We start from the raw sequence: 9,795 nt of genomic DNA on the forward strand, positions 1-9,795 counted from the left end.
TAAGTATGAGAACAGCTCATAAAATTACTTTTTCAGCTCCTTCCCAACTTTGAGAAGTTGCTACATAGGGTAGTCTTTATCAGAGGGCTGCATATATTTCATTTTAAGATAAAATGTTGATTTACATAATAATAACCAAGCAAACACTTTTATCTGGCCCCATCAAGGCCTTCTTACACTAGTTAGGGTCATAATTTTGAGTGAAAACGTTCTAACACTGTGATTATAAATTGCACGGGGGAGAGGCAGTTAGCCATTTAGGAGTGTTGGTAGAACAATACTTCTTTCAGGTGGGTGGGGACATAATTACTATCATTATTTATTCATATTTTTAGTGTGAAAATATAAAGGATGCTACTATTGGACTTAAGTTAAAGTAAGTAGTTCTCACAGAATGGTCTCATGTTAATGAGATCTTCTCTATAGTTCTCTCCTTGTTCTTTACCTCTTATTGAGAATAAGAGTAGCTTTTTATGAATCCTTAGCATATGCTGGTAATAAAGGGGAAAATAGCATAGAAATATTTAAAAGGAAGAATACCAATTGTCTCCATATATTTACAACTATATCTTATCTGAAAAGTAAGTAAATAAATAAAATTCAAATGAAAGACATGCATGACAATTGTATGTGAATATATTACAAATAATGTAGTTTACATTATTGTAAAGCATGATCTTAAAACTAAAGGTTATATCACAAGGGGAGAGAGTATTTCTATGAACTCTCCTCTTTCTTCTGCAGACCCAACACCATAAACCCTACCATTTGTAAGAGTAATCCAGTCTTCAGGATCAGAAGCAACCTGAGATGATGAAGCTCTTTCTGAGAACAGAAACTCTATTCTAGTTATAGCTAAAGTCAAGACATAATATCTTATATATTTTTTTCAGTTAAGAATGCTTTCACTCAAAGTATCTTTGTTGTTTATAGTAATTCTAAAAGGCATATTTTGGGGCAGTCATAAATAATTAGACACAATTACTTGCATTTTTTATATTAACTTTATATAATTTTATCATCATGGCTTCCTTCAAAGATCCATAAGCATTGAAGAATACAATGTAAGCTTTGTTAAAGATCTCTGTCCAGTGTCACAAAACCTACAATATCATTGGCAAAGGCAATTATAGCTAACACTGTAGTATATTTCATTTTGAGCACATATTTAATCAGCACATATTAAAGCCAAGATGACACAGATTAGGAGATACTGGGAACAATTCAGAGACCACACACAGAAATTGGAAGGAACCATTGCAGGAAGGGCATCAGTACAGCATAATTTTGAGGAAAACTTTAGAAAGGTAGAACACATAAATTTTGACCAGTAATTTCCAATTCAGTTGATAAAGTTGGTTCTGTCTCTTATCTGAAATTCAACCAACTGTCTAAAGTGGCAGCAAGCTTCATACAGCATGTTGATGGCTAGCATTCAAAAGTAGTCAGGGGCACGATCTAAAATGGGTTTGATTTTGTAGAGGGAGACCAACAATTTAAAGGGGCAAAAGGAGTATTTTAAGTGGCTTATGTCACCCAGTTCCCCTTAACACCTTAAATATTTTCCTATCCCCCAAACAACTGAAAAAGAATAGCAGTGGATCCCATGTAGCCTGTGACCTCACATTTTGTACGTCTGCTTGTAACAAGTTAATCTAGGCCTGCTTTCTATGTTACAATGAATTCAATTATAAGTCCTCATTTTCCAGCATCATGCATATTGCTGTAATCAGCAAGGACTAATTATTTGCAAAAGAATAGAAACTATTACTTGAATTGTGTGTTTTACTTTTCATTTCTTGCACATTAGGCTTAAAAAGCCAAATAGTAATTCATGTTAATTTGGATGTTTTCATAAACCAACAGGTTAGCCATTACTTACTACAATTAGAGCAAAGTCAAAGAATTCCTTTGAACAAACCACCTACGGTTAATTGTTCCAAATTAAAAAAAATGAGTACATTTATATCAGTTGTGCCTGCTTTAGAACAAATAAGACATTTTTGATTACAAGAATATTAATAATCAGTGTTTCTTCCAAACTACATGGACATATGATTGATAAGTGCTAATAGACTACTAAAGGTTTAATCAATTGCAAAGTACGCCACAAAAAAATCCATTAATATTGCTATATGATACACAATTGCCTGATTACCACAGAATCATTTAAGGAATGAAAATTAAGCTTTCTCAGTGTTATATATGGAGAAGAATGAACACATGGCTGCAAGAAAAATAGCTAAGTTTAATAATTACGTTTTTATCAGTAACCTATTTAAACCTGATCCTGTAATAAATGTATGAATTAATAATGATGTATAACATGATAGATAACAGGTGATCATTGTATGCATTGATAGTGCCCTTTTTTGTTTGAAGCAAAAGTGATTTCCGTGTAATGTATGGAACAATCCATGATATGGCTTCTTTATGTACACTTATTTACATTTTAGGCTGTTAAGAATGAAATAGCTGATAAGGACAACGAAATGCCAAAGCTAGAAGAAGATGCTCAACTTTTCTCTCAGTATCTTACTTCTGGAGAATCGGCACATATTAAAGCCAAGTTGACACAGATTAGGAGATACTGGGAAGAATTCAGAGACCACGCACAGAATTTGGAAGGAACCATCGCAGGAAGGGCATCGGTGCAGCAAAAATTTGAGGAAAACTTTAGAAAGGTAGAACACATCAATTTTGTCTAGGCCATTCAAAAAACACAGTGACAGTTGAGTGCTAAACCACATATTAAGACACAAAGGGTCTTCCGGTAGTCCTTGACTTACAACAGTTTGTTTAGTGACCTTTCAAAGTTACAAAAGCACTGAAAAAAGTGACCTACGACCGTTTTTCACACTTATGACCATTGCAGCCTCAAAATTCGGATGCTTGGCAACTGGTTCATATTTATGACAGTTGCAATCTCTCGGGGTCATGTGATCCCTTTTGCAACCTTCTTAAAAAACTAAGTCAATGGGAAAATCAGATTCATTTAACAACTGTGTTACTAATTTAACAACTGCAATGATTCACTTAAGCAAGAAAAGTCGCAAAATGTGGCAAAATTCACTTAACAAATGTCTCACTTAGCAACATAAATTTTGGACTCAATTGTTGTAAGTCGAGGACTATCTGTATTTAAATATTGTTTTAAATATAATCAATTAATAATTCTGGGAGTTGAAACCCACACATTTTAAACATGCAAACGTTTTTGAAGGAACTCGGCAAGGTTCCTTCAAGATTGTTCCAAACATCTTGGGAAACTAACCACAGATCTACAGCCTATCAATGTAGGCTGCCTCAAATCTTTTGTCTCTTCATGTAATCCCAAATAGATATTGAGGTCAGGGCTCTTTGGGGGCCAAACCATCACTTCCAAGACTTCTTGTTCTTCTTTACACTGAAGATAGTTCTTAATGGCATTGACTATATGTTTGGGGCCATTGTTCTGCTGCAGAATAAATTTGGGGCCAATCACACACCTCCCTGATGGTATGGCATGATGGATATGTATCTGTATTTCTTAGCATTAAGGACACCATTGATCCTGACCAAATCTCCAACTCCATTTGCAGAAATGCAGCCCCAGATGTGCAAGGAACCTCCACCATGCTTCACTGTTGCCTGCAGATACTCATTATTGTACTGCTCTCCAGCCCTTCAGTGAACAAACTGTCTCCTGCTATAGCCAAATATTTCTAATTTTGACATCAATCCAGAGCACCTGCTGCCATTTTTCTGTATGCCCGTTCCTAAGTTTTGAGCATAGTTCAGTCACTTAGTCTAGTGTTCAATTTCTGGATACAGCCTGGTAAAGTCCCTGCAGTTTTCTTGGCAAGGTTCTTCAGAAGTGGTTTACCATTGTTTCCTTCTTAGGGTAAGAGAAATGACTGGTCTAAGGTTACCCAAGCTGGCTTTGTGCCTAAGGCAAGACTAGTTTCTAGACTGATGCCTTAACTACTCCACTATATTGGCCCTTGCCTTTAGCATAAGATATTGCTATTGATATTTTTAACAAGCATAGTAATCCTAGTTGTATGGAAGAATATTATTTTAAAAGATAAATCATTCTTATACTCTCATAATTAGGATTAACATAAGTAACTAATAGCAGTTGAGTAGCATGAACTGTTATTACAGAAATATCAGTAAGCAACTGACTACTACTCTCTCTCATATTGACCTTACGAACTATTGCAACTCATAAGATACACTCTGGAGAATCCAAGATTAATTGTTTTAAATGATAGAAAATGGCAATGTAACCTCCTCTTCCTCCCCTTCCTCTTCCTCTTTCTTCCTCCTATTCCTCTTCTCCTTCTTCTTTTGATTTACTGATTTAGATTCAAGAAGACTTAAGCAGTTCTGAAGCCAAAGTGATAGAGCTTGATATCTCATCCTGTTCATTGGCAGAAACTTATAAGGCTCTCCAAGACCTTACGGTAATAAAAACTTGTAGCTTTTTGTTTCAACTTTTGTCACTTGTTTGACAGGATCAACAAATAAAAGACATGTACTGTTTTGAATGGGTTTATAGTCAGAATTTAGCAAATGATAGGAAATATGAGATTTCCATGGTCAACAAGCTTGTTATGGCACAAGATAAAAGCTCCACTTGGATAGTTCTCTGAAGCCTCTCTTTTATGTGCACAATATGAGACATATCACTTACAGACAATTTTTGAATTAAGAAAATTTGTATTCACAAATTGGGAAATAATGTATTATATAGCTAAGCATGTATACTTTCTAAAATTGCTTGTATTAAACCACTTAAAATTTAAATGTAACTTTTTATTACTACATTGTAATCTATAAATCAGTGCATCTGGGAACATGGTGCTAAATGGCTTCTGTTTTGTTGCTTTGTATTAAGCAGGACCTCTCACAAGATCTGGAAAGAATGAATCAAGCACTGACTTCTTTATCATCCGGCTCTCGCAAACTTACAAACAAAGAAAAAGCAAATCAAGATATTGTCATGCTTCAGCAAAAACATGAAAATATTATGAAACAAGTGCAAGAGAAACATGACTCTTTAGAGACTCATCTAGTACAATGTCAGAGGTAAAAAGTACCCTATGTTCTTTTCAGCTACAAAAGTTTTTGCAGATTTAAAAAATATTTTAGCGGCACTGGATTAACGGAATTATTTATTTATTACAATATTCCACTAGATTGGAGAAGGAATTGTCTACCTTTTTGACTTGGTTAGAGAAGTGTGAAACTGCAGTCAGACCTACAGAACAGCATGTTTCTGCTGACAAAGTTAAACTAGAAAATGAACTACAATTACTTCAAGTAAGATTTCCGGGTTGGCAACTCAAATGTTTCCCTAATTTTATAGTGCCTTCATTTTTATAGCAATGGAACTCTAACAATGGTCATAACTCTCCACTGAGTATTTGAAATTAAACAGACCAGAACATAATGAAATAATCCGTTCCTTGAAAATAACTCAATGTATTGAATTTGGTGAATAATTTAACAAGTGATTTGCACTGCAGGTCTAGGGACATAAAGCTATAGCCTTCCTTCACTGAATGAGACATGAAAACAAAACTTTGAGCATATGGCCTTGTAGTTTCTATGAAATAAATCCAATAAATTTCTTATATTTCAGTTCGAAACGGTAACCCACAATGTCTTTTTCAGTCTTTAAATCATCATTCAGGTTTTTTTGTAAATCAGGTGAATCCATCTCAATTGTCTCCAGAGGGATTTGTTCTTCAGTAGAAAGTTCTAGCTCTAGTAAAGGGTTAAAATGCTCAAGCACTTCAGGAGCTCATAAATCAAATGTTTCCTTTAATGTAGCCACCTTAAGCTCTGATGATTGACCTTCAAGGTTTTGTTTTATAATTTGGTACATAAACTAGACACCTTTCCCACTGAAGAGCCTCTTTCTATTCACTCTTCAAAAAAAAAATTTCTTCCATTTAAATGTTTTAAAATCTCAATTCTAGTTCTCAGCTTTTTGCGAGGCAAGTAAAAATCGGTAAAGTTCTCAAACATTTCTAAAAATTATAACTTCAGAAATAATGAAAACATCAAGGAGAAACATCTGTTTCTGAAGAAAGTCTCTCTTCAACTGAAGAAGAAATTATAATACAAAAAATGCATGAGAAATGAGGAAGATCAGTTCTAGTATTCCCAAATCCGAAGCCTAAATTAAGAGATTTAGGTTCCATGTTTTTGATAGCTTGGTTATGTTTTTTTAAATATGTAAGAAGCTGCATAGCTTTCAAAATGACCCAAATGCCTATTTTCCTAGCTGGCAGTCAGGGTACCATCTTGGGTCCTCCTGAAGATTTTTGTAAGTATTCTTATCTAAGAAAAATTCCCTAGTATCTGTTGGTCATCATTGGGGAATAAATAGTATTCATGTATACATCTTATAAAATTACTTGATATCTCTGAAACTCATATTGGACTGTCTTTTACTTTCTTTGTGTATTTCCAATATTAGTTTTAGGAAACAAATTCTGGACAAGCTTCTGTAGAATTTCAGGCAACCACATTGAACATTGCAAAAGTACCTTCCCTGACACCAGGGGCTAGGACTCTTGCGTGTAATCATACTTGTTTTAGACTTTTTATTGTTGTTACTTTATACTTGTTTCTTAATTTCCATGCTATATAAGCTATTTATCTAATGTATATTTTTATGTTTCTCAGGATTTGAAAATGGATATTGCATCTCATGATTCGCATTATACTAGCATATTCCAGTTGAATGAGACACTATTTAAAGCAAGTTGCAGTGAAAGTCTGAGATCGGTTAAAAAAGAATTAGAAAAAGTTGATGAAAGATGGAAAAATCTACCTCAGACTGTTAACAGGAGGTTTGTATTTATGTAATAGAGCTTAATGACCCAGACATTATAACTGACCTAATGTAATACAAATCCACCATAAGTTTCATTACATGTCTATAGAAATGGGCCTACACTGCAGAAGGTTTATAGAAAATACAGGAAACCAATAAATCCCTCCAGATGTGGAGTGACTGCAATTTTCCTTCTTTTACAGTATTTTGGAAGAAGCTTCAACCACTTTTTCTTTTGAGCCATAGAGCAATAGAGTCTTCTCCAATCACAGCCGAGGGTCTATTTCTCTGATTTGGTTTATAATTTGATGTTTTTCCAAGCATTATATCAATTAGTTCTAACGTTATGCTAAGTCCAAGCCTCATTATGGCTTGGCATTATGTGTAAACCTAGCTAGAATTATCCCCACATTCAGATTTCCAAATTATATACCTTGGGACATAGCTCAAGATGTTTTTGTTTGTTATTGCCTGGAAGTTCTCTGGAGAAATGAATAATGAAAGCAATATTGATTATTTATTTACTGTGTCTATTGTTTGCTGTGCTTTTCTTCAGCTTCTTTTCCTGATCTATGGTTTAATCTTATGCTCTAGTATAAAATGAGATAAATTAGAGTGGGGCACGTGTGTGTGTGTGCATGCAAATGACTCTGCCAGGATGTTACCATTGTCATTACAGTTATTCATTGTAAGAATTTTATATACGTTGAAGATTGACTTAGTCACCGTTTGGATTTTTGTGCATTTCTTATTTCACTATTTATAGTCATACGAAATGTGTATAAACATATATCCATGCACATTGTCACACACACATTGACACAGAATACCTTTTATTATTTTTAATTTTCCTGCATCACATCAATATAGCTGCTTCTCTGGAAATGTCTATTTATTCAAAAATTATTTATTTTCATTTAAACTCACTTTATAGTTAGAATTCTCAGACTAAATGAGCATTATAAAAGAACCAAACCAGTGAAAATATATCCTGTTTGTTCCAATGCCTCAGCTATTGTATTATGCTTACTTTAATTTTGTTTTGTATTTTCTGATTAGATGCTTTAGTACTTTTTTCGATGGATTGTTGGCTGCCCAAAATCATGTATAAAATCTTTGGCCATATAAATTATCTAAATTAATGAATTAAATAACCCCGCTATTAAGTTTACAGATTTTAAAAAAGGAGAAAGCTTGGAATATATATACTAACCCTGGTGTCTTCTAGGATAATTTTCCTCCAGTCCGTGCTTGATGAACACAGACAATATGATGAGCTTCTCCTCAATTTTTCTGAATGGATCAAGCCAATTCTTTGTAAACTACAGCAAACTTCAGAGATTAATATAACCGATCTACAGCCTGCTATATGTCAGAATAAGGTAAAATAATTCATAATGAAACAAATAAGAGCCATTTAGCAAATAATCTCTGGGGCATCTTTAGTAGAGCACAGGTTCTTCTTCATAAAATGCACAGTGATTAATATTTATATGTGTGTATATGTAAAGCTGTAGGTATATACATATGTTCTTTATAGAATGTTTATATGTGTGTTATATATGTGTACACTTTTGAGAGGCAAGCAACAGAATTTCATTTTTAATGTGTGCCAGTGTGCCCACAGTAAAAAATCTACAAGTACCCACGTCCCAAAGAACCATCTCCATCCATCTGGTTATTTTTCAGAAATTGCAATGGCAATACAAAGAGAGGTCTTTTTTTCTTCTTTGCATTCTGTCTCACCCTAGTGAAGGGTGAGCTTTGCAACTTGTCAGTTTCCAAACTCTCATGTTCTTTTCAGGTTTAAGTACTAAGCAAAAGCTTACACATTTAAAAAAAAAATATCATTTCTCTTGTTCTTATAGGAGCACAAATTAGACGTGGAAGGAAAAGACAAAGAGCTACAGAGTCTGAAGAGTCACGTTGAAAAGTTGTGTTCTTTCACTCAGCCAGAAGATCACAGTGTATTCCAAAATAAGGTTGAAGACTGTCTCCAGTTGTACCAAGAGGCTGATCAAGTAATCAGCCGCCGTCAGGATGTTCTTCCCCATCTCAAGGCCTTTTTAGAACTTCATATCTCTGCATCCCATGTACTTCACCAGTTGAGACAAAAGGTAGAAACAACAAAAAACATAGATAAGTTAAAATCAGAAACGCTGAAGAAGAAGCTAAGTGACGTCGTTCAAGATGTCAACAAACTGGAATCTACAGCAGCCAGTTTAGATGTATCCCTTACTAAAGCCCACTACCATCTGAAACAAGGAAACTCTGAGCAGAGGAGTTCCTGCAGTAACATTGCCGACAATGTCTGTATAGAACTGGAATCCATTCAGTCTTTGCTTGGATCTAAGCAAAGTGAAGCAGAGGCCCTTAGTGCTCTTTGTTCATCCATCCTAGAGCGTAAAGAACATCTCTTAAAACGAATTGAGGATCTTGAAGAAAGGGCTGACAAGGAAGGACTGAAGGAACCAAACCTTCAGGAAGTTCAGCAAAGGTAAACAGAAATCACAACAGGTCCCCAGCAGCATTGGATTTATAATACTCGTTTCAGTTAGCAAGCATCTATTTATTTATTTATTTATTTATTTATTTATTTATTTATTTATTTATTTATTTATTATTTGAATTTATACCCCGCCCTTCTCCTTGCGGACTCAGGGCGGCTGACAGCCTGATAAAAACAACTACAAAAAATACCCCAAAAACTATCATTAAAACAAAGTTAAGATGAAATATTAAATTTGGCCTTATTAATTTTTAGAATTGCTTTTAAAACCCCACTAAAAATTTCCCCTTAGGCCAGTCCTGCTTGTTGGAAAAGCCATGTCTTAAGGGCGCGGCGGAAGGAAGGGAGATCCGGGATCACCCGGATCTCTGGGGGTAGTTCGTTCCAGAGGGTGGGAGCTCCCACCGAGAAGGCCCTCCCCCTGGGGGTCGCCAGCCGGCACTGTCTGGCTGAC

At 34.9% G+C, this 9,795-nt stretch overlaps 1 protein-coding gene across 1 annotated transcript in view; it reads left to right on the forward strand.

Annotated features, from left to right (window-relative positions):
• Positions 1-9,795, forward strand: part of SYNE1 (spectrin repeat containing nuclear envelope protein 1) — a 284,981-nt gene that overhangs the window by 96,907 nt on the left and 178,279 nt on the right. The window contains exons 33-39 of the mRNA XM_015821883.1: positions 2,457-2,684; positions 4,350-4,448; positions 4,886-5,073; positions 5,184-5,307; positions 6,682-6,848; positions 8,061-8,214; positions 8,701-9,329. Coding sequence (XP_015677369.1) covers positions 2,457-2,684; positions 4,350-4,448; positions 4,886-5,073; positions 5,184-5,307; positions 6,682-6,848; positions 8,061-8,214; positions 8,701-9,329 — 1,589 coding nt within the window. The remainder of the gene's footprint in view (positions 1-2,456; positions 2,685-4,349; positions 4,449-4,885; positions 5,074-5,183; positions 5,308-6,681; positions 6,849-8,060; positions 8,215-8,700; positions 9,330-9,795) is intronic.

The sequence above is a fragment of the Protobothrops mucrosquamatus genome, unplaced genomic scaffold, assembly GCF_001527695.2.
Source record: "Protobothrops mucrosquamatus isolate PMUCROS unplaced genomic scaffold, P.Mucros_1.0 scaffold_168, whole genome shotgun sequence".
Classification (NCBI taxonomy): domain Eukaryota; kingdom Metazoa; phylum Chordata; class Lepidosauria; order Squamata; family Viperidae; genus Protobothrops; species Protobothrops mucrosquamatus.